At 39.6% G+C, this 25,875-nt stretch overlaps 1 protein-coding gene across 2 annotated transcripts; it reads right to left on the reverse strand.

Moving 5' to 3' along the window:
• Positions 1-10,092: 10,092 nt before the first annotated feature.
• On the reverse strand, positions 10,093-23,671 carry ptbp1a (polypyrimidine tract binding protein 1a). 2 transcript variants are annotated; one of them, XM_015053879.1, is made up of 16 exons: positions 23,583-23,671; positions 22,778-22,834; positions 22,526-22,553; positions 18,314-18,374; positions 17,988-18,160; positions 17,519-17,665; positions 17,054-17,224; positions 16,406-16,516; positions 16,104-16,284; positions 15,467-15,544; positions 14,420-14,580; positions 13,109-13,142; positions 11,940-12,032; positions 10,952-11,168; positions 10,743-10,820; positions 10,093-10,597 (listed from the first exon to the last, which is right to left on the reverse strand). In XM_015053879.1, exons 1-16 carry the CDS (start codon positions 23,588-23,590, stop codon positions 10,465-10,467), a joined length of 1,731 nt encoding a protein of 576 aa, XP_014909365.1. In that variant the 5' UTR covers positions 23,591-23,671; the 3' UTR covers positions 10,093-10,464. The 2 variants fall into 2 exon arrangements, with proteins under 2 accessions (XP_014909365.1, XP_014909364.1); XM_015053878.1 differs by having other exon boundaries at positions 22,526-22,556; positions 23,583-23,670.
• Between the last annotated feature and the right edge of the window lie 2,204 nt (positions 23,672-25,875).

The raw sequence follows: 25,875 nt of genomic DNA on the forward strand, positions 1-25,875 counted from the left end.
TTCACTGTTTATGAAGCATCGGCGGGTGTGAGATTCTCACGGCATGATGACCTTGAGTAAAAATACCACCTAGAGTTACACAATAAAGATCCATTCCAACTGCTTTTACTTTTACAACCATATTTTATGTGGCTGCTATAATATGCAATAACATGTTCATTATTACGGCTATAATAACGCCATTACATTTGCTTACTGTCATTTTGAGTTTGATGCAAAAGTTTTGGCAGGATTAAAACTTAACAGGTAAAAATGGTAACATTACAGGTTGGGTTTTTTTGTACCATATTTGATACATTGAGTTTTTTAATTACTATAGTGTTAATTATTGCACTTTTCCAAAATCATAAGGCATATTTTGCATGCCTTAAAATTTACACCACAATAATCACGTGTTGGTTCCCATCTTGAGATGCACTTTGTTTTTCTTGTAAGCAATGTAAAACTGGTGGCTGGTGTTGCTGTTGCCTTCTTTCAGCCAGCTGACTGGCAGTGCACAGAAACAGGCGGGAGTAGGGGAAGTGCTTTAAGCTGGAGGAGCAGGTTGCTAGCTTTTTGTAAAAAACAAAAAACAACAACAAAAAAAAACAGAAATAACATTCATTAGATTTTAAGTTTTTGAAAAAGAAGGAAAGAAAAAATATATTCTCATCCAATCGTCCAAAATTTCCTTTTGTGTCATATTTGATACGTCAGGCAAATATTGCCATGAATCTGCAAAAGATTTCACTAAGCTAAACTTTTTTTTTGGGTGGGGGAGTGGAGGGAGACAATTTTTCCTTCTCACGCATAATTTGTCAAATATATTTAGCAGTTAGCTTACTTTACACGTTTGCTCGACATGTGAGGGCAGCTGGGAAAAACTCTGACCATGACATAACTTTGCTTTCATGGACAGTGATCCATGACGGGAAATTTTCACATCAGAACTTTCTAAGGAAAAAAACAAAAACAAAACAAAAACAACCTTCGACATACCTTGATACCGATAACTGGCACGTGCCTACTGTTTATTTACCTGACTGGGAGAGGGAGGAAGGTACAAACAAGTACAGAAAGAAGACAGGGTGATAGAAAAGGAGAAAAAGAGGCTGTCACAAAGCATTAGTCAGACGGACTGAGTGTGCTCCTGCGCCATGTCAATGAGAAACCGAGAGAGAGAGAAAGAGAGCGAGCGAAATGTGAGCGTTTGCATGGTTTGTGTGTGTAATGCATGAGCGTGCAGACCCTGAAACCAGTTGAGAAGAGGTAAAAGCTTTCTGCATGTGTGTGTGTGAGAGAGAGAGAGTAAATCTCCAGACAGTGATGAGAAGAGGAGGCAGCATGCCCTCATTGTTTAAAACAAAAGATGCCCCTTGTGCTACATAAAACATCCAGTGTCTGTGTGCAAAAACACATCAATATTGCATTTTCAGCCAAAACACAACGAGACTAGTAAAAAAAAAAAAAAAAAAAGCATTAAAGGTAAACAGAAGAGGTCAGACAGAATATGTCAAGCAGTGGGAAACTGTGCAGTTCCTTCCATATTTCAAGGCACTGTTGCCCACTGGTAAGGTTTTATTTTGAGAGGCGTGCTTGGCAGACAGGCAGTCCTTAAAACACAAACACACACTCGCTCTCTCTTTCTCTCTCTCTCTCTCACACACACACACACGCACACAAACACACACCTCAAGGCCAAACTTTAAGGAAAACTCACTTGGGATTGGAGCTGTTCCAGTATACAGCGTGTCTGTCAAATATGATCTTCTCCTCCGCCCACACGGAGACCCAGGACAGGACGGTCAGCAGCACCAGCTCCATCACACACCTCTGGCCAAGCTGGTACAGCATCACAGCCATCCGAACGGAACCTCTCTCTCTCTTTCTGACAAAAGCGGATCGGGCTTGTTTCACTGCGTTGCTGCCGCTGCTGCAGAAATCCTCTCTTGTGTCTAGATCATGAACGTCCCGTCTGCGCGTCTTTGGCGGTGCGGGGATCGCTAACTGGTTCGATTGGAGTCCCGATCACCCCGAGGGTGTTTCAAGTCATAATGGATTGGTTTGAAAATCACTCGGAAACTTCGTCGGCTGCGTTCAGAAGAAGAAGAAGCGGGATTCACATGTTATTTACGAGCGGCGGGATGCTGCGAGCGCGTCCGAAAAAACTTTTCTCCCCATTACGCGCAGTCAGGAGCGGTGGATGCGCCACATTGGATCAGATCCCCCTCCGCCAATGCCCTCCTCCCCCTTCCAGGTCCTTCTCCAAAATTCATCCAAGGATCTGGGATTCTATCGGTGATCTCCTCGCTGCTCGGCGCGAACAAGACAAAATCCGCCGCACATATTTCTAGAGATGTCTAAGGCTGACGCACGCCAGACAAAATCTGACCCTTTCGCATCCCACGCGGGCGACCTTATTTTCCGTCCAAATTTAAAGCGCAATCAGAACTGCGAGCAGGCGCGAGCATCCTCTCTCACTGCATCCCAAACTTGGTCGATCCCTCCGCCGCCGCCGCCGCCGGCTCCGCTCCAACGTGACTCCGGTAACCTGTGCGTCACGGTGAGGACCAGGTGCGAGCGGGGAGCCCGTCGGGTTCAGTCACAGCTTTAATCCCAACATGCTTCTCTGCAACCTCCACCTATGGCGGCAGTGTTACTCACTGAAACCCTGATTTGGTGTAAAGTAACCCGCTCCATCTCTATCCTCTACCCCCCTCCCCTTCCTCTCTTTCTCTCTCCATCCAGCGCTCGCTCCTCTTTCAGAGCGGGCGGGGCTTGTGGCCCGCGCTCCCTCTGGGGACCAGGGGCCGGCTGACTCACTGCGCCCTGGCGATACACAACGGAGAGCGCGTAGAAGTCATTAAACACTCATTAAAAGTTAATTAACGTAAAATGCGCCATAATTACGTGTTTTTGTTTTTTGTTCTTCAAATGAGTCGCATTAGCGCTCAAATGGAAATTCATGCTGAATCTCACTATATAAGATACCAAATCTTATCCAGAACCGGCCTGAGGCACAAACGAACAATGCAGCTACATGGAGCGTCCAATCAAAGAGCTCTATTATCATTAATTGCTAAAATATAATTAAAAGCTAAAAACAAACAGAAAATTTTTGTCATAAACCATTATTTTATTGTTGTGTATAAGTAATGTTTGGACATTAAATTATATATATAAAAAAACCAATAAAACTTTTCATTAACAACTGACATTTGCTGTTTTCGAAATGGATATTATGCCAAAATTCAGATGCCAGTCACATTTCCTGCCACTACACCCCCAGATCTGCTTGAGAGAGGAGGAAGAAGGAGAAGACCTTCTGATGGATCGCCGCAACAGTGGAGTCATTTTTCATTAGAGTCCATTAGGGCCCAAATGGCAACCAGACAGAGTGCCGAATTTAAAACTCGAGAGCTGCAAACCTCCTGACAGGTATCAGCGAACTGCGGCGTTCCTCCTTCTTCCCCCTCCACACACAACCATAGGTACAACCAGAGAGACGTGGTCCTCAGGACTAGAGCCGATCTTGTTGAAAAAGTTTCTCTCACACATGAAAATGAGAACAGATCAATGGTTCGTTACACAATTTCTAGGCCTTGTACTGATAAAAATCATTTTCAAGATTTTGTTTTATCTTTGGTCTTTTAAAAAAGTCTGTCATTACTAGAAATGTCCTATGAAAAAAAAAATGTTGCAGTAACTATGCCATGCCTGTAGGTGGCAAAATATCACTAGGAAACACAAAAATATCAAGAAGGAGATGTGGAGCATCATGAACTGGCTATCCACAGAAAAATGAAGCAAAAGACATCTTTCTTGATGTGGGCTTACAAATTTTCTTTGAAAATAGTATGCAGTTCTGTACAAAGACACTCGTTTTTTTCTGATCTAAATGATTGGATGTATTTTAACTTCAAAGATATTTATAGCAAAAACAAAAACTAAAAAAAATTTCCTTCAACTAAAAAAACTAAAAAAAAAATTTCCTTCAAGAAAAATTTTTCCTTCACCCCTCCTTACATCATGCCGCCCAGAGCAGAGAGCCAAGTGGCCCATAGCAAAACCCAGCAGTGCCTGCATCTGCAGTGAACAGATTCCTGAGCAGAAGCAGCATCTTTCTGTATTTTGGTCTGGCCCCCAGGCCCCCCACCTCCACCTCCAGGGGGAAGTGGATGAAGCTGTAAGTGCACTGTTACACGCCGCTTCCACAGGGTGCACCATGCTGTTTCTAACATGTGTTGACAAGCTGTCTTGCGCAGAATGATCTCCAGCGAAGATCAATTCACTCTCAGCAAGATGAGAATTGATTCAGAGAAACTGTTTGCAGCAATTTCATTTGCATTCTCAATGGGGGAATGACAGTTTATAAAAAAAAAATATATATATATATATTAGAAGACTGGTACCATTTTACATTGTTTCAAAACAAAAAAAAGTAGCTCACGCGGTATTCTGCATCTTTCCATAAGCAAAAAAATATTCCTAATAATTACTCCCATCATCCAACTTTAACCGAACCTTCCTTCAGCTCCATCTTTCCCATTTTATTTTCCCAGCTCCGTTAGATCCTCTATGCAAAGTGGCCTACTTTCTCTCTCCTTGCAAAGTAATGCCTATAATTTGGGCCGTGCATATTCTAGCAGAGAAAGAGCCCATGCACACACCCCCCCCCCTCCACCCCCATAACCCAAATACAGCTGCATGTTGTCCGCCTCTGTGCATGAATTATTCAACATCTGTCTGAGGCGTGCATATATAAACAGGTAGATTGTCTCCTGGTGGTTCTCCTAAATGGAGCCACTATATACTAAAGACATCCCTCACCTCCGTTGCAGGCTTTTTCCTCGTCTGTGTCACTCTGAAAGTGAAACCAAATCTCGTGTAAGCTGACTAAACAATACTGGGCCGATTCATTTAAGGCGGCATATTTAGTCGGCTTAAATCTGGGTATACGTCCTCTTCTAAAAGGGTGTTCAATCTTAAACCTTACAGCTGGTTAAGACTTCGATTGCTCTGAAACAAGGACGTGACATCGAGGATGAATTGTGAACGCGGTTCCAAAATGCAAACCAGAAAGAAAAAAAAGCAATCAATTATTAGCTTTCCGGGTCACACATAGCATTCGATCTGGTCTCATTGGCTCGTCTGGTGATGGCAGGAACTGATCAGGTCACAACTTGAACAAATTGTTAAGCCCAACCCCCCCTCCCCCAAACCCTTCTGGATACCCAGCAGGTTCACATTTGTGTGGCCTTGGAGTTTTGCTGGTATTTCGTTGATTAGAGACCGCTGGCCTAACGTAAATAAACGCTTCCAGATGTGGCTGAATTACCATTTCAAGTGGGCTCATTCAGCCGTGCTCGTTTAGGAGCGAGGGACTAATCGAGGGTCCAAATTCAGAAGGCACAAAGGAGAAACGGGCATCATGAACACCAGGCTGACCCACACCGATAGTCAGCCAGCCAAAAGAAGGCCACTGTGCGTTCTTCTCAAATGCATGACAAAAGAAACCGAATGCTTGAGATGTTCCAGTTGAATAATGTCTGTGTTTTCTGAGACGATGTCTTCATGAAGCAATTTTTGTTTCCGTCTATACTGTGATACCGCAGAACTTTCATTTAAGGGTTGGGGCTGCAGCAGAGCGGCTCGGTCAGCTGCCTCAAACAAGGTTACTTCAGGTTTCCCTTTCTTACTAAATGGAGAAATTTGACTCAAAAGTCGTTTCCCCTCAACTCTCCTGGACTCACAATCACACCGGGTTGAAAACCTTTTCTCACAGTCATGCCAGGGTCATCGTCTGTTGAATTTCAAAAACTGTATGGTGATTTTTTTTTTCTTGATGTTAACACACACAGTGCTCCAGGTCAAATAATTTGCAAATTTGACACTTCTGGGGTTGCGACGGTCTGTTCTGACAGACCCACCTCCCCCCCAAAAAGTATATATTCTCCTGGCTAATCCTATAAATATTTAATACATTACTCACTGAAAAATGAAGAACCATCCATTGCTGTTTAAAAACTACAGCAAGAAAGTTGATTAATAAATACATGATCTTTGTAATCAACATATTGCATAGATTTAGCTGCAGGAGGACTAAAAGTTTTCATAGGCGTTACGATTATGTGATTTTCACGTTCTTGTGTCGACAGTGTGATGTCCTGCTAGTTCGACTCGAACCCTGAGAATCTCACACCGATCTACACACAAGAGAAAGAAATGCAAAACCGCTGTATCCTAAAACAAACTTCCCATATTTTGTCTGCAGTGAGAATCTAAACATGAGTTGGTTACACATCCATCTAAAATTATGCAGTCTCTTTGCATTTCAATATATTCCAGAGAGAATTGAGCATGAACTTCTCTCTGCCTCAAATTACTGATGATGCAAAGTGAGAGATGCTCAGAAGTAAACAAGGCTCCGAAGCGTCGCAGCAGGTTGGTCTGTCTATGGTTTCCTAATTTCAAAATATGCATTTATAGATTTTTAAAACAGTTCACATAGCATTCAGCATGATTGAGTAGCAAATATTTACATTGGAAATGCCTGTGCTGTAGGAAGGTGGACATCCATTTCTTTTGAATATCAGCTGATCTGTGGCTGTTTTTCCTTCACATTTTTCCTGTTTTAGTCATTTTCTGCAGTTGTTTTTAATCAAATAATTTGTCCTGCAGAACCAAAATCTCATTGTGTTAACCAACATTTTCAAAGGACTAAACGCCACATATGACATATCCTACCTTTGTCCTTCAATAAGGACCACTTGTTTACCAGATGAACGAGCTCACTGCTTGAACTACACACAGCTGTGTGTATTATGTTTTAAATGACTTGCCATAATGGAGTATATATATATATATATATATATATATATATTTTTTTTTTTTTTTTTTACCAAGTTAATCTGGTTAGTGAAAATGGAGTGCTGTCATTTTGAGCATTAAATTATCAAAACAAATCTAAATTTCTGAAATCTGTACTTTAGGAAATAGTGCCTGAAAACAAACATTTTCCATATGTTCCCCTGCATTTATTCAGACTGTTTTCCATTAATAAAAACTTAGATTCCTTTCAGAAGAGGGAAGACAGAAGGGGGGAAAAAAAAACTTCAAAGTGTTTTGCTATTTAAAGAAATGGCACCAATGCACCTGCTACAACTGTGATTTTCAAAAGAACTTTGAGCTTGCTGCATTTAACATTTCACTCCACAAGCTGCAGTCTCCTCCTCACCACAAATAGATCCAGGAATCAAACCTGCTCTTGGTTTATTTTTCTTTATAAATGCAGGGAAGAGTTGAGGTTAATCCTGCTCACTGCTTTTAAGTCAATCTAAGTAAAGATGTAGCTCTGGAACACTTTAGAGATCAATACACCAGCTACTAACACGGCGCCTGGCAGGTAAAGTCACCTTTACTTTACAAGCCGACGACACTTTCATAAACCACGAGCTCCCCCTAGTGGTGGAGAACACGCAAAACCAATTTGGTTTGTAGGTTTCACTTCGTCACCAAGGCTGCCAGATGTACTTTACAGCAAGTGTTTCAGATTAATTATCCCATCTCATGAGAAATGTTGACTTGGTTTCCATAGCAACACTTCCCCCATCCAAAAGAGCGAGACATATAAAAACTGAAAAGATCAAAGCAAAGTGCAGTGTAGAGGTGGATTATCCATCGTGAAGGTTCGGTGGACTTGTCAAAGGATGAAGCGGAGTCCAGATGAGCGGTCAGGTCAAGTTTCAGATGGAATGAGCATGAAGTTGGAAATACAGTGAAGGACTTCAGGCACAAACCCACCAGTAGTAAACAGGATGTGGAATATAGAAAATGTTACAGAATTGTTAACCGGCACAGATCGACAGCGCAACAGGAAAGCAAAAGAGACAGAAACCAAATGAGGCCAGATGGAAGAAGGAACAAACTAAAGATTTATTAAAGGCAGCAGAAGATGCAAGAAACAAGAATGGCAAAAAAAATAAAAAATAGGAGGGGGGAGTGGAGGGGCGGGAGGGGCACATACAGAGACACTTCTGTGTTCAGATAGTTTAATGTCTTTGTGTTACAAAAGTTGTTTTTTTTTTTCCTTTGTTGTTTTCCAGCTCAGGCGAGCTTAATATGTCTTCACGGTTTATCAAAATATACATGTTTTGAACTTCAAGTGAATATAATCCAAATTATTTTGTGGTACAAAAACATGAATATATACAATCATGAACCCCGCTTCATACATTTAAACCCCAACCCGCCCCCTTATAAAAAGAAAAATAAAAGCTTTTTAACAAAAAGTAAAAGGCATATAATCTTCTACATTGTTACATCACGGCTAAGACTGTTCAACAAAGTATCCATTCTAAAGCCATCTCTGCCAAAGTAGGCTCTTTGTAAAGTGAAAACATACAGTATAAGCCGTCACCTTGGAGACGTCTGAACTGAATCCTTGTGGCCTTGCAAAACAGCAGGAATGTGTGTTTAAAAAAAAAAAAAAAGGTTCAGATGCTACAAAATAGCAGGGGCAAAACACACTTTGGTCCTCAACAGCAAAAGAAAAAAAACCGTCTGCAGCTACATGAAGCTTTGAGTCATGCATAAGAATCCTTTACAAAAATAGAAACAGAAATCTTTTACTGGTCCAAAACTACAGAGGTTGGGTGGGAGGTTTGTTGGAAAACTGGTGCTTGAGGCACGCAGGAATGAGAGATTGTTTAAGACTTCAGCGTGATGGTGCCTGTTTGGACTTAACTGTAAGGAAAAGTGCACAAACTGACTGTGGCTCAAGTTGACACAGACAGGGAATGAGGCAGGGCTTCCCAACCTTCTGGTTTGCTGAAGTTACAGAAGATATACTGGTTGAATTTCATTTTTTTTAAATATATATATGTTTTTTGTATTAAACGCAGCCTAAGACTGTCATTCATAAACGTGTGAATGCCTCCAAGCTGCCCTCTGTCAGGTGGGATTACCTGATTATTGTTTGAAAAGGCATCTCTGCAGACAAGTGTGATACGAGATCTGAAAGAGAGGTAAACAAAGTCCACTGACCAGGCTTGTTTCAGCATTGGAATAAAAACGCAAAGGGACAAGGCACTCCACTAGCCATCAAACTCAGCTACTATAAGCACAAGTCAGTTAAATTTAGGCAAAATACATGTAAATCTACTCTTAAAAAGAAAAGATAAATGAATATATATAGTTTTACACGCATATATATTTTTATATATATATATGAACGTAACCTGGTTAAATGAGGCCCCAAAACCAACTAAATGAAAGTGACAGGGGGCTGTAAGACTGAAAGGCTGGATCCAGCTCTACATCAGCAACAACACACCTAAACAGAGCTACATCACCTAAATAACAAAAAAAAAGACGAGATTTAGCATCTAACTGACTTACATTCATAGATTCTAGATACGTATGATGGGGCTATAAGCATACAAAAGATAAAGAATGGTACTTTTAAGAAGAAAGGAGATTAAATGAGCCACTTTTCCCCTTTTTAAATAATGCTGGTAAATACCAGAAAAGTATGGAAAAAGAAGCCAGAGCAGACTGGCTTGGGGCAAAGTAAGGCACAAGATTACAAACATTAAAAAGAAGACGACAAAAAGAAAGGGTCATTACAGAACAACTTCCGATAGTGGTCTGGATCCTCAGACGGAAATGGGAGGGTAGACGCAACATAAAAAGTAAAGATGGATGAGCGCATGTGTCCCAAAAAAAATAAAAAAAATCTTCATCTTAAACCGTTCCTCACTGGCCAAACAGGAGTAAAGTGGCTATTTTTTTTTTTTTCTTTTTCCCAAAACGGTGAACATTTTCACACAACCAGAAGAGAGAAAGGAATGCTGAAGTGGGTCGGGTACAATTAATCTCGATGAGTATTTCGGTAGATTACGGTCAAAATGTAAAGTTGGTCAGATGGCTCTACTTTGCCTCCAATACAAAAGTGTTTTGGTTACAAAATGTTGCCCATTTTAGAAATCCTAAAATTCTGTCAAAACAAAAGCGATGATTGGGTTTTGCTGTTGAATTTAGAGTATAATCAATATTAAAGAAAAGAGGAGAAAAAAAAAATAAAGGAACTAATTTTCAGCAAATTACCCGACCAGCGCTAACATTTTCTAATAATGATGAAGAATGTAAACGAACCAGCCCAACTAAAGATGCTAATTTGTCCGAGGCAAGAGGGAACATCATTATCCATCTATTGTATGTTTTGGAATATCTTTTCCTTGACAGCAAATGACAACATAAAATATCTGCTGCGTTACTACGCTTAGGACAGAAGAATCAGAATGATATGGATCAAATCTGAAATCTAAACTAAACCTAAACGAGAGAAAAAAAACAAAGCAATAAATGGGCAACACCCTCATGGAAAAATAAACAGTATAAATATGTCATGAAGGCCATTTCCACTGAAGGCAACCTCGAGAGCAGTGGCATTCAGATGGAAGGGAAAGGTGCATGGAAAGGCACTCAGATGGTGGATTTTGAGAAGGACACTCGGAGGTGATGGTTCTCTCCCAGATCATGGTTGTGGAACTCGATGAGGCACTCGATCGCCTCTTCGACTGAGCCCATCTGGATCAGGGCCATCTTGCGGTCCTTTCTGTTCAATTACAAATAAAGACATTTTCTCAAAACGATGCCATGTCCAGTTGTGTGACCGCTACAACGGTTTCAGCTTCGGTTGGCTCAACCGTAGAGAAAAGAGACGGTTTCAACTTTGATAATTTCAGAAACCTACAACTTACTGAAAGAACTTAAAGGCCTTGACTGTGGCTCCTGAGCTTGCAAAGAGTCTTTTGAGATCATCCTCCATCACAGAAGGCCTGAATCACACACGTGGATGAAAAAAAAAAGAGAAAATTACTAAAAACCAATTTGGGTTGAAGGTTTTTCTGACCACTAAGCATTTTGGTGCTGATTGTAAGACGACAATCAAAAATATGGAGGCACTCACGGTATGTTGGAGAGATGGAGTGTTGCAGACGGTGGGAAGATGTTGGAGTAATTTTTGGAGCCGGGCTTCTTGAAGCGGTGAAGCGGCGAGTTGCTGAAATCCTTTGTGAGGCCCTGGTCCTCATGGCCTTCTCTGGGCAGCTGAACCATCGTGTGCTTCGACAACGTCACGCGCACGGCCCTGCCATGGAGACGCTGGCCATTCAGGTGGCTCATGGCTGAAAAGGCCAGCAAAGTCAGGAGCTTAGTTTTCATATGAACAACTCGCAATAGCTTACGCAAATAAAATTCCTCAATCGTTTCCCTTCTTTACTCCCAAGATGAAAATGTTTATACATTTTGCTCCAGGTACCGATTAGTCCTTCAAAAAAAAAAAAAATTAAAAAAAAAAAAAAAAAGAGGCATTTTTCTGGTTTGATATATAAATTTTTAAAAATGTTCCAGTTGAAGTCGTTTACCCGCTTCATAAATGTGCTGTTTTGAATGTAACATTTAAATGATTAGTGTTTTGGCTGCTTTCTGCACAACTCTCCCCACATGAAAAAGAATGGAAGCAGCAGGAGGCATTACACTGTGAAGCCGACTGCAAAGTGTAAAAAATACTAATAAAAATCCAGAACGCTACAATAAAGTGGGAGACCTATAATAGATTTTTTTGAATCTATGCACATGAACAGGATAAAATTGTCAAAGCTGCACCGCTTGCTGGGAGTGTGGCAGACTTGACATTTCAGTAGAATAATGAGTATTAGAAGATGACGTTATTAATACCAGGCTTTTCATATGCTTTACCTGTGAATCAGATCATCTTAAATAAGCCAAAGCTGTAAGATTTGAACTGAACAAAAACATTTTACAACCTCATATAAGGTTGTAAACAGAATCCCAAAAAGCAAGGACAAAACAACACATGAGAAAATGGGAGGAACACTATTAGCAAGATTAAAGATGGAGATCAAAGAGAGAAAATTGCATGTTGTCTGGCTTACCTAGCTGAGCCTGTGTGCCATCAGACATCTGGACTAGAGCGTTCTCCTTTTTATTAAACAAGATCTTCACTCTCATGACATCACCGTACACACCTATGGAGAAAACAGTGTGTCACAACACCAGAGCAATAAGGACAACATGCAACTTAGTATTAAAAAGGAGCCACACAGCCAATCACAGCAACAAAAAACTGCCTAAACTATTAAATCTGATCTGAATAGTTCTGCCAAATTAATCTGAGCTAGTGTTTGCACTATTCTATTAATATTCTGCTTCACTTTGCAAACTAAACCTAGTCAAGTACTCCAGAGGCAATTACACAGAAGACTGTAACATCTTTAAAAGGAAGAGGCAGTGATTTGAGGACAAATCAGTAAGAGTTGTAAGATGAGTAGTTTTGATCAATTTGATCAGACAAGGAAAGTTGATTATTTGGCCAACTGGAGGCCTAAGCAGAAACATGCAGAAATGAACTACACATGCACATACCCTAAATAACTTTGACAAGAAAAAAAACACAAAAAAACACTAGAGTGACAAACTGAGATATATGTTAACTCTCAAATCAAAAAGCAGCAGCATTTCATATTTTTAGTGCACTCTACGTCCAAAATGTAGATGAAAAAAAAAGTCTTGTCTGTGGGCCACAAAACATTAATTTTAAGAAACTAGACTTTGAATTTTATTTTATTTGCAGACACTTTATTGCTCCAGAATCAGTTACGTTTTGACCTATATTCACCAACCTTAAACCTTTACAAATTTAATTGAACTCTAATAAAATAATCCCCACTTTTCTTTTTAAGTCAGGCAACAAACAAATTTAAAAAAGACTCTGCTCTTTGAAGATAAAAAAAAAATAAAAAATGCTAATGTTTCTTGCCCGAGGTTATTAAATCAAGGCATTTAAAAACTAAATGAAATGCTGCGGCTTAATGTGACGTCCCACCTCGCTTTTCCTCACACAACCCCACAACAACCAAACCATTCAAACCCCCAAAAACAGACACCCCCACCCTTAACCGCTCTGCAGCCTGATGACGAACCATCAGTGGTTAAAACAAAACAAAAAAAGTAAAATGAACAAAGCCAACAACATGAAACAAGACATGCCCACCTCGCCACATAACGGTAGTAATAAAAAGGAGATGAAAGGATGATAACGTACCGAAAAGAATAAAGAGGCAGTGTGGCGTAACGGTCTTTAGAGACAGCAGGGGGAGGGAGCAGCGGGGGGGAGGGAGGGGCCAAAAGGGGAGAGGGGACAGGGGAAAAGAGGCGGAGCGGAGGACAGTGGAGTGGAGTCGGGACATGTCCGCAGGCGGCGAGGTCCACAGGAAGGCCACAGTACCATGGAGGAAGGAGAGGCATGAGAATGATGGAAGACAAAGTTTGAATTGAAAGATGAGGGAGTGAAGAGAAGATGTGATGGGGGGAAGGTGTGATAAAAAATATAAATAATAATAATATATATATATATATTTTTTTTTTTAAATCATGAGTGCCAAGGATGTGTTTTCAATTTGTGGGTCACATCAAAATTGGGAACAATGTAAGGAGGGGAGAAAGGGTTGGGTAGATGGAGGAGTAGTAACAGGGAGGTGCCAGAAGGGAGGAGGACAGAGGGGAACAATTGGTCATGGGGCGTGCAGTCAGTCAGTTGGCAAGATATGAGGTGAGGGAGGGTGTGAGGGATGGGGAGGTTTAAAAACAAAAAGATGGAGAAGGGGACAGAAAAAAAGAGAGAAAAAGGTAAAATGAAAAAAACAAAAAAAAAAAAACAAGGTCAGTATACACAAAGAAATGTAGTGCTTCAGACAGTAGAACTGGCTAAATTAAAATGCACTTTCACTATGGGAACACTAGAAGAAAAAGAAGAGAAAAAAAGATTAACAATGAAATACAGAAAAAAAGGCAGAGACAATATATACTTTTAAATTACACACTATGCTTTTTTTAATGATTTAATGATTAAAATAAAGCTAAAATCTGCATAAATTCTAAATGCTCATCTTTAAATTTACATGGTTCACAAAAAGATACAGCCACAGTATTCGCACTGAGCATGACAGACTATGCTACACGTTATATAATAACACTTAAAAAGTAATATTGTCTCTCCAACAACTTAAGAATGATTGTAACTAATGGATAAATAAAATGAAGATATGAAATGTTAAGTGTTTACTTTCTTTTTTTTTTTAAAGTAGTTAGTTCTCAAACAAACTTAAAAATTCACAGTGAGCAAAGTGGCAGGTCAGAAACGCAGCAGGTTTGGTCAAACACAAAGAAGTCCTGAAAGAAAGGAGCTTAAGACTTTATAAAAACAACAGAGCAGTTTAACTTTTGTTGATATGAGGAAGAAAGAGTCAAACAGAATAGTTCGTCCTGAGCAAGTGGGTTCAAGTTCACAAAACGAATTGCAATGTTTCATTTAGCCACAGTGACTGATGCTTTCAGGCCTAGTGAGGGTACTGACCTCAGGGTTCAGGTTGCTGACCAGTAACACGTTGTGTCCCCCAGTGGCATTGAGACCTGATAGGCCAAGCCGGCTGGCTGCGGCCGCCGCAGCAGCCGCCATGCCAGTGTGACCCATGCCCAGGGACGCCAAGGCACCGGGAATGCCAGGCACTGACAGTCCTTTGGATAGGAAAATAGAAATTACTTATAATTTAATTCCCTTTGACAAAAAAAAAAAAAAAAGCAAAGTGCACCCTAACATAATCCTAATTTCCATGCACGTACTTGTTTCATACTCAGGTTGCATTTAAATTACTTATATCACACTTATGTATATATTTTTTATATTGCAGTTTAAATATCATTTGCAGCATCAAGAAATCTGACTGAATTAAAAGCGTTGCAGGTATTTCAAAGCTCCTCAAAAACTTTGAGATCAAATATCGACTACAAATTTCTGATTGGTGCATCTCCAAACAAAGCAAAGAAAATTATGTAGCATCTACAAACATTTCATACTGACCAGCCTGTAGTGCTGTGTCATTTCATCGATTCAACAATATTTATCGATTTTTTTCCTCAGAAAATATCGATTTTTCATCCGCGAGGATCAATGCATTACATCCTACTTTGAGTTTTGTCAAATCCACATGAATTAAATGACGGCTATCACATGACATTTTTTACCCAGTTACACATCTGCATAAAAAATTGACATGTAATGAAACAACCAGTTGCAATTAATTAAATAATGAAATGGATAAATTACATTATCTAATATAAATAAAGACAAAAAAGGTTTGTTGTCTGTATAACCAAATACACAAAGCCAAAAGCAATATGTAAAGCTCCTAGTATTACACCATCAGTTCAATTAATTCAATTCAAAGTCTATGGAACAGTCACAAAATGTCACCAAAATCACTCTGTCCCTCTAAAATCTTTCAGAAAACTGAAAAAAATTATCAAATGATATCGTTTGCTGAAAATTGTGACATATCGTATCACGAGCGGAATATCATGCATCATATTGTATTGTGAGATTAGTGTATCGCTACAGCCCTACCAGCTTGCTGGATGGCAAATGTTGGGGGGAAGGCATGCGCTCCACCAAACGGCGAGGCTGAGATTATACCTGGAGCAGCTGGATGACGAGCAAAACAAAATTAAAAAATACAGCAAATTTCACCATTAACATCCAAGTTTAAAATATGCATTTGAAGAAAAATATATATTACAAAATAATAGAAGTGAAACCTGTTATACCTGGCAATATTTTAAGCCTTTATCTGATGTAATTTTGGTAATTATGGCTTACAGTTAATGAAAATCCAGAATTCAGTCTCAGAAGATTAGAATATTACATAAGATCAATAAAAATGTAGATATTTTAAAGAAATTGCTCATTTAGCATTAATACAACATGGCACTGAGACTATTAGCCTGTGAAACCTACGCAGTGTGACAGGTTGAAAGCCCAGCTTGTCTCTCCACTTCTTCCAGACTAAGAATGATTTTTATCGTCTGAAAGCCATTATAATAAATAAAAATCAAGAAAAAAGGCTTGAAATATTTCACCATCTGTGATAAAACATTGTGTGTCTTAACTCTTAAATGAGTGACAAAAACTATTAAACCTTTTCACAACATTCACACTTTTTGAGATGTGAACAAACAAATGAAAAAATAAATACAGCTCTTACTAAATGCTGCAGCTGCCATGGTCTGGTGGTCAAGTGAGGGCTGGGAATCTGCCGTAGGAAGGTCAGGGCGGGTGTAGTCCCTGCTTTTGTCGTTGTTGTACTTAACGTTGAGGCTAGTGAGCTTGGAGAAGCTGATTCTCAGGGTACAGCAAGCGTTGTAGATGTTCTGGCCATCTAGAGACTAAACAAGAACCAATCCTTAGACCACTAGTAAATGTTCTGTAATCACACTGGTTCTAGCAAGGACAGCTCAAATAAAGCACCTAGTGATGTGTGAACCAGTGGTGTCAAACCAGTCTTACCAGTTTAGCATGCTGAGCTGTCATGGCATCAGCATACTGGATCAACGCCTGGAACTGGTTATTCTTGGTGAAAGTGATGATCTTCAGCACGGTTCCAAACTTTGAAAAAATCTGAAAAGGAAGAGATACAATTGGGTGCCATTTTCCACCACACTTAAAAAAAATATATTTAAACAACTACTGCAAAGGTCCTGCAAGACAAACTCAATCTGGATTTAAGATGAAACCTTTCACCACTGACACAATGCTCCAGTTACAGATTACATCTCAGACTTGCACCATAGAGACATAGAGACAACGCAAATACATAAATTAAATATTTAGGTGTATTATTAGCAGCAGAGTAGGTGGTAGTCTTCCTGTATACACGTTAGCGTAATCAAAATCGTTCTTTGTTTATCACAGGCATTGCAAAAATGCAGGCAGCCAATTTTACACACCATCTGCAGCAGTTGCAAACACATTCAAATACAAAGAAAAAAGAATTTAAATTTTTTTGCAAATAGTGATCAGAAAATAAACTTAGAACCCAGATCATTAGTATAAATGAGCTCATTGAATACAAGTTGATCAAATCCAATTAATCAGACATTCTAAATGTCTGTAACCATCACAAAAACCTAAAATCTGATACCACAGTGGTACTACCTGATGCAGGACATCCAGGGTTACGGGGTAGAAAAGGTTTTCCACAATCACTCTGAGCACAGGGCTCTGGGCTGTGGCTCCAGCCAGGCTGCTTGGATCTGTGGGGATGGCCATGCTTCCCATTCCACCGCCATGCAGGGCATTGACTGCCTGCAGAGCTGCCTGGGCACGCTGAAGAAACAGAGATATTATCTCACGTTGCACATTCAGAAGCAAAGAGTGCAACAAAAAAGCCAGGGGTTCAAAATACTGAAATGACTTCTAGTGTAAATATAATTTCTGCTTTCTTAAAACAATTAAAAAAATTAAAATAGTAACATCATCCCAGATTGCTGGGCAACATATGAATGAGTCAGTTTGTGTCTGAATAATTTATTTTCGTTCACCTTTTCTATTGCGACAATTATTTTGACAACTCTAAAAACGGACAAAAAGATGATAACGTTGCTCGGACCAAACTCTTACCACTTGGTTGGGAGAGTTGTCCGTCTTGAGCTCCTTATGAGTCGAGTATTGCATGTAGATGGGGTGGTTTCTGATGACGGGGGTGACAGAAGAGTAGTAGCTCACCATCGTCTGTGCACACTCTTCACTGTTAAGCTCCAGAAAGGCCTGCAGAGGGAGCACCGGATAAACACGCTACAATACCATGTTGCCAACGTGAAGCACTTTTAACTGGAACTGATAATGGCTGTAAATAAAAGCCATTTACATAAAAGGAAGGGGGATCTAATCTCTTCCCATAGGATTTCCTAACAATGAGCATTGTTTGACCACAAAGCCACGAGAATGCAACAAAAGAATGATTGGTAGAATTTTAGATCAGTATAGAAATCTGATCTCTTAGGCCCAGCTTTGGAGATGAACATTTATTATAGGAAAAGTGAAAACCTTGTAGGTTTTGCTATAGAGTGTAGCATGTACTTCTCCTTACCTGGTTTTTCCCTTTCAACATCAGCAAATTAGTGACCTTCCCAAAGGGCAGTCCCAGGCTTATAACCTCGGCCTCATTGATGTCATTGGGCAGCTTGCGTACGTGGACCACACGTGATGGGACACCAGGACTGCGGACATCACCTTTGAATTTTTTGCTGTCGTTGCCATTGGCTGCAGGAGAAAACAAGAGGGTGATACAATCAGCGAGGGAACATAAGGCTCTGGTTCTTTGTGAATAATGGATTGAGCGTCATGGCAACACAAACAAGACGGACACTAAGCACCTCAATAAAAAAAGAAAACCCTTCAGAGCAACCCCCTTACCTGAGTTCATGATATAGGGTCCGTTGGATATGCAGGAAGAAAAGAGTTCGTCGGATCCCCTCTGCAAGAGGAAAAAGATATAAATAAAGGCTTATTTCACTGTGTTCACCAATGAAGGCACAGCATGGCAGGTGAGGAGCACAGTTCTCATATTACTTAGCAATTGAGTGAGAACCACGGCAGTAACGTGATAACCAAAAGAAACTGTTTCAAAGAAACGCCACCGTTTTTCACTGGAAATAATTCTGTTGCTAAACTTGTCAGATAATAGAGTTGAATTCCCTTCTGACTTTATTCTTCCAGACTAGAGTTATTAAAAACCAACAAAACTGACCTACATACACATAAAAACACTGACGGAACATAATAGTGGCAGCATCATGCTGCTTGAATGTTTTTTAGTCAGCAAAAATGTGAGAGTTGTTCAGAAGTGAGACCTAAATACAAGACGATCCTGGAGGAACAAAGGGAAAAAGAATCGACACAGGGCAAAGGTCAACCTTTGAACATGCAGCCAATGCTACAAAGTAACGACTTGGATAAAAACATTTATATGTTTGAATGAACCAAAGTCCAGAACCTAAAACCGACTGGAAATTGGTGACGAAAGTGGAAAATTGCACTGACTCCCTATTCACAAGCAGTAGCATCAACACAGACACACATTGATAAGCAAGGTAACATGGAAACCATCCCAGTAAAACCAGTTTGCTGTGTGCCTTGTTCAAGCTTTCCTTAGAAAATATAAAGTGCTGTTTCAGGGCCGTTTCCATGGCTCTGTGTATTGCGAGCCGGGCAAGATGAAGTATAGAAGTCACAAGAAGTGGCTCAGCAGTCTAAGCTCTACATCAGCCCACAATGGACGTCCTGTTCAGGCTGAGACTAGGGGCATTGTTACCGAGCCGTGCACACATATGGAGCTGCAAGGAGACTCTAGTATTTGAAGAGCCCAGAGCTCTTTACCAGAAACCACCAAAAACAGGTTTGTTAGCATTCTTGCTTGCTGTGCGTTTCTAAATAGGACAGGGAGGGTGGGGGAACGAGAGGAATAAAAGTTTGAGAGAGACGCTCTAAACATTGCAGAAGGGAAAGGCTGGGCCCACGGCTGTAAACGGTTATTACTGCTCATAGCCTCGCAGACGTTTTGACTGAGAGAGTGTGACCTAAATCGATAGTGCCCACAATCACTCCCAACATGTAGCAAGAATATGCTAATTTTGAGAATCATTTAAAACGTTTAGGTTTTCAACTAATCATTTAGTTGAAAACCTAAATGATTAGGTTTTCAATCATTTAGGTTGAAAACCTAAATGATTGAATTACCTCATATAATAAACACAATAATGAATGTTAGATGAGTCACCGTGAAACTCAAAATAATTATCTAATAAACAGTGGATGAAACAATAAGCAGCACACAGTGATAATTGGGATAGAGTCTAAGCTCTGGTACCAAAGTCCCAACTAAGTGATAAAATATAATAAATATCCAGCAATACAGATAGCTGACGGGAGGAACTGTAAAAATAAATTAGCAAAATCTTCATAGGTCAAGGGCAGATGGAGACAAAGAGAAATGCAGAAAAAGCACCAATCTGACTCCGGGGTTGTGAGAACGCTGCGTATCTTTATCAGTCAGCAGACTTGCTACAAACAGGAAGAGCTCTGAGATCAGATTTGGTTCCAGGGTTTGCTCAACTTCCTGTACGGACTGTAGGCTGGACTCTTTCACCCTTAACTTCCCAAATTCAGTAAGAACGTTAGAGCCAAGCTAGAGCATCAACTTTATAGACAAACTGACAGCTTTCACGGTGTAAAGAATAGTTTTTGAACAAGTGTGGTAGAAATGATATAATGATACAAGAAAAAGAAAGAAACAGTTTAGATTATGCAAATTTTAGTGCAGTTTCTTAGCCATTTCCTCTAAAGACAGCTAAATGCGCCTCAGCTTGTTTACATTTGTTGCTTGTGGATGACTAAGAGTATAATTGTAACCGTCAGGAAAAGTTGACACTGGCTCATATCCGAAAACTGCACAGCTGCTTCTTTTCAGTCCCTAAAGCCATAAATTAAACTTTCTTCTCTCCTAGATTTTCCTGGAGCATTTTGGGAAACTGTATTATCAAAAAGGATTTGACGCAACATTAGCTGCTGAAAGGGAACATATTAGCGGTTATAGTAAGAAGCTGTGGAACAAGATCTCACTGTAAAGAACAAAGGAGAAGACGAGTACAGGTAGAGACATGTTTTCACCATGATCAGATGAGGATCTACCAGACGAGGGGGGGAGGGAGCAGAGCCTCAATGGGGGGCTACGAAGGGGGAGATCGGAATGCGACTACACCATGCCAGACCTTCTGCCCAGACAGAATAATTACAGATTCCAGCAAGGCAAGGCTCCATAACTCAGCATCATGATTACCGCAGTGCGTTATACCCAGAAAACAAGAAGGGTCCGAGCTAGGCAATAGCATTTAACCTCTAGTTCCAACCAGGACGGATTTCAAAAAGTAAAAAGTTGCATCGTGACTCAAAATAGAAACCAATAGCTCCTTACTGGAATGAATAGGCTGCGGGGTGTGTCACTGTAACAGACACATGCAGCAGAGATCTTGTTTAAACATTGTAAAGACCTTTGGCCGTGAGGCTGAGCGCTGTTGTGGGAGGATGGTTATGGCTCTGAGTTACGATCAATTAGTCCACCTACACATGTCTCTCCCCTGGCACCGTTACCAAGGATTACTGTTTAAGAAGGAATTTTTATAGGGAGAAAACGTTAATGAACAAGAGTCGAGCTGAAACACCAACTTGTTTGTCTCCAACTGCCCCAATAAATAGTTGCAGAGGGTCCGTGACCTACATCAGTGAAAAATTTCCCCACATTTTTTTCCCCCTAAAGTAGTCTTGTACAAATTTTGTTTGTGTGTGTGTTTTTTTTTTTTTTTTACAATGGTCTCTGAAAACATCATCTGGCCCAATTCAGGCTTCTTAGCATTCCAGAAAGGCCCAGAGACCACACGAAATAACAGGAAGTGTCATTTCCACAGCCACACATGCAAACAAGCACAGCACAGGAAAGCAAGGAGCTCCACCTCTATAAAAAAAAAAAAAAAAGGCCTTTATCCAAATTATCACACATTCAGCATTCGCCATCCTGACCGACATGGTGACAGCTCAGACGTACGTAATAAATGTTTCATTAAGTCTGGTTGGCAACGGGAAACCTGTGACACATGAGCAACCGGTTTACACAACCGCCCTAAAAATAGAGAAAGCTCAGGAGAACTAAGTTTGCATGACTAAGACCGAATACATCCAGAATTTTTCATTTCCTCTAAGGGCTACTACATTTAAAAGAAAAAAGCTTGAACTCAATTTGTTCCTTTGACAATTACTACCCATGGACTCTCATTTCCTATTTTCCTACTTTCATGTTGTGCCCATATACTTACCCCATAGTGCATCAGTCTGACTTTCTTTTAACCATTTCCTGAGGTGTGGAGGCTTGGCCACACAAATGCACACATCTAACCTACGAACTATCTGTACATAATTTTCTGATAATTGACATATTGGAAAAGACGTAATGTGGTTGCAATCCCCGTTTATGCCAGTTGACTTGTAAAATAAGAAAGATTATGACTTCTGATAAAAAAAGATAACTCAGAAGGCCTTCCTGTTTAGCTATATTAAAAATATCAAAACTATATCTTTTCTTATTTCCCTTTAAAATTATAGCAGCAGCAGAATAAAAAATCCACTAAAAACAGTATGCTATGACATGTTTATTTTAAATAAACAGACTGACAACAGAAACAATCCCTGTAGATATGAATAATGAACCTGCAATAATAACAATGGTAGCCAGATCTAATTTTAGGGGTGAATAATATTAGAAAAACGTACCATTTTTATTTAGCCGTGATTACGATATGGCTTCAAATACATGTTTTCTCATGTCTTCTTGTCAGATTTTAAGGAGCATAAATGAATCCCACTTAAACAAAAGCCTAATACATTGTTTAATGAAGGATATAGATTTCTGGTTCCTCTTTCAGGTCTGACCTGCAGATCCCCCCTCAGGTCTGAACAGACCAGGTAATCTGGCCTACTGGTGCTTTTATATATATATATGCAAAATATTGTTCAGCCCTAAACAACAGTCAAAAAGTCTATATTAAGCATTTGAAATGAAACACAAAAGTGGCCTACCTTTGTGCCAACTGATATGTCATGGACACTGCTGTAAAAGTCAAAGAAAATCCAGTTATTCACAGCTGAATAAACAAATCCGTCAGTTTTTGCTAAGAACATCAAGTTTTGTTGTTTTTTTTTATACAAGTGAAGCGACTTCCCTCTTCCAAATTTGAAGAACAGGACAGAAATCAAAAACTAGACGAGCAACAATGCAACAAAAATAAAAATAGTAATTACAAAAAAAGAAAAGAAAAAAAAAAAACTCACTCAATTTCAGGGACGTAGCCGGATCCCAGAGGGTACAACTCAGTGGCGTCTAGGCGGCTACACCGGATTGAAAACACAAGTAGAGGCAAAACTTCAGAGTGGAAAATTTACACGAGTTAACAATGACACGAAAGTCGATCAAGTTGCTTTTCGCTGCGCAGCTTCTCGGTCTCCCTTTATCGAAATCAGTTAACCAAACTAGCAGAACACGGTTGAACTGCACAATGCGCTATTATTCATCCTACCCTACCCAGATAAGATAACTTGATTAAATCAACGTGAAATATTGAGGCCAGGCATTTTCAACATGGCCCTGAAACTCCGCGGATAAATGAATGCGGAAATGAGACACGTTGCTTTAGCTAACCTCTCGAGTTCCCGTAAAAACCAAGTTACAAAGGTGCAGTTAGCCAACATGAACTACTCAGGCTGTGCGAGAAAAAGAGAAGCTGTCGGTAAAAACGAAGTAAAAAGATACATATAACGGTTTTTCCGACATTAAATCGTTTTTTTCAGATATACAACTGTATATAGAGGGTGATAAAATAACTAAAAACTACCAACTTTACTAACGGATAGCAGTGACGCTAGCAGCTGCTAGTTAGCGCTTCCTCCTGCTAACTGTTGCATGTTTTGAAGAGGAAAAAAAAGTGTATCGAGTAAAGTTTTACAGCTCCACTGGTTAAACAGCGGCAACCTGAGAAGTCAAAACACTTAACGAAACCCCAAACATAACATAATCATTCGCTTCCCTAACAGTTTGGTTTAAAAATGTAAGTCTTTAAGTAAGCTTCTTTTCACTTACCCGTCCATTGCACAAGAAAAAAACTGCAGGTCTGAAGCGAAGGTAGGGCGGCAGACTTGCTTGATTTTCTTACAAAATGGCTGAACACTCGGAGGCGAGCGCTGATTAGTCCAGGCAGCTACAGGAGCCAAAAGTGGGAGGGGACAGGCTTCAACGCGAGCGCTGATTGGACAAGACGACCATCATTTTCAGAAAAAAAGGAGGCCGCGGCAAATTTCCAGCAGGATATTTCAAGTGGTCGGGGTTTTGTTTGAGTCCAGAGTAATGGAAAGGTTACTACCAGACAGCGCTGGAATAGGCTAAATAAAGATAATTTTGTCTTACATGTGACTCCGCGTGCAGGGGATCGAAAATCAATGTCTTCCCTCATGACTCAATCAAACAATAGGCACCTGGAAGGAATATACATTGTCTTAACCTTTTCCGTATTTATCTGTGTTTATATGATAGTCCTTTGCACTAATTGACAGCAAAGTGAAAATGAAATTAGTGGTTTTCATTTTTGACTTATAAATAAAAATCTCAAAATTGCCTTCTGCTGATTCTGTTCTGCACCATGGTTGAAACTCGCTTGAATATGGAGCTAAAATGATATACTTGAAAGTCTGAAATCATACCATCTGTGAACATCAATTGTCATTTCTTTACATACCAATTATGTTAAGGTCTGCATTTTGTCTGGGCCATGCTTCAACATAAGTATGGTGCACTGAGAGCTACGCTGCAGTTTTGTGAGAAATACACTTGTTAATGTCTTGATGTGCTCCCAGTGTTTAAAGCATTTATAATTCACAATTTAAATCTATGATTAGAGCCAACAAATGCACAGTCTTAATCTTTTAAGCTAGTTTATCTAATTTGGTGTTGTAAGCCTCCCCTTGTAATGAAAATCAACAAAAGAACTGTAAAGGTCACCTGGCACTCCCTGGAGACCAATTCAAACTCACAGAGGGGTTGAACTATTCAAGAAGGATTACATGACACTGTGAGTGAGGAACAGCACCGGTTTGGGTGGGGAGCAAGGGGGTGTTGAGTGAACACAGTGTCAGGTCATGACTGAGCTTGATTTGTTTTGTTTTGTTTTGTTTTAATGACTTAAACATGAGAAATACAGAAGCATAGAAATATTTAAGCATCTTTTCAAAACTGGAAAAAACAACAGCAATAGTCCTGTTTAGATTCCAAGTGAGTATGAGATATTGAGGACTCAAATGTGACTGTACAATTACCATGCTTTGCAAAGTTTTAAAACAACATTTTGTAATGTTCCAACCACAAAATTCAGAGTATTAAAGTGGAAAGTGGAAAGAAAATGATGTTCTTCACAGAATAATCTAAAAAGTGTGGTATTTTTATTTAGCCTATTTTCCTCTAGAAGTCTTGTAATTAGTAAATAGAGTTCATCTGTTCTGCGAAGGCCTAAGAAGGTTGTTAATGAATATTAGTGAATAACTTCATGAAGCCCAAGGAACATGGCAGGCAGTTTAAGAATAATGTTATGCAAGGTTAGGTAATACAACAATATCCCAAGCTTTAAAAAGAAAGAAAAAATCTTACAGAACAAAGTTTAATCCAACATCCAAAAATGGAAATGTTCAACTAATGCTCAACTATAAACCTACCAAGACGTGTATGTTCCTTTATTGGATACCATTACTGAGAGAAAGATCTGGGTGGCTTGCAGAGATCCACAGCTCAGTTTGGGAAATGTGTTGATAGGAAAGCAGACTTTTTACAAATCCGGTCTTTATAGGAAAGTGAGAAGAAGACAACTATTGTTGGAGAAAAAAAAAACAGAACAGGTCCTGTTCACTGTAGGTCACATACAGAGTTTATGGGAAGATGGATGGAACTAAATAAGATTGCCGTCTTTGGAAAAAAAAAACAAACAAAAAAAAAAACAATTCAGAGTCTGCTTTTCCTTCCATTTTAAAGCTGTACACAACTTTGTGTTGGTCTGTAAAATAACACTCAGAAATCACTTATTACTTTTATAGTGTTAACATAAAAAAAAATGTGAAATAATATTACTACTACTAATAATAACACAGCAATGCATTACAAGGTGCAGTGATGTGAAATTGTGAATTGTTTGGACATTATCTGATAGATTGCTTACAGAATTTGACTACTATACAAATCAACAAGTATCAGTAAATGCACTGTGATAGTGTCTCCCAATATACTACCTATTTCTTTTTTATTAATTTATCAAAAGCATTTGACAATGCAGAACCTACATCACTGAAATAGAGACTTGGCAGCATTGGCTTTTCTAATCATGGTTTTTGCT

This window comes from Poecilia latipinna, unplaced genomic scaffold (assembly GCF_001443285.1).
Source record: "Poecilia latipinna isolate Pla-1442-1.1 unplaced genomic scaffold, P_latipinna-1.0 Scaffold1210, whole genome shotgun sequence".
Taxonomy (NCBI): Eukaryota; Metazoa; Chordata; class Actinopteri; order Cyprinodontiformes; family Poeciliidae; genus Poecilia; species Poecilia latipinna.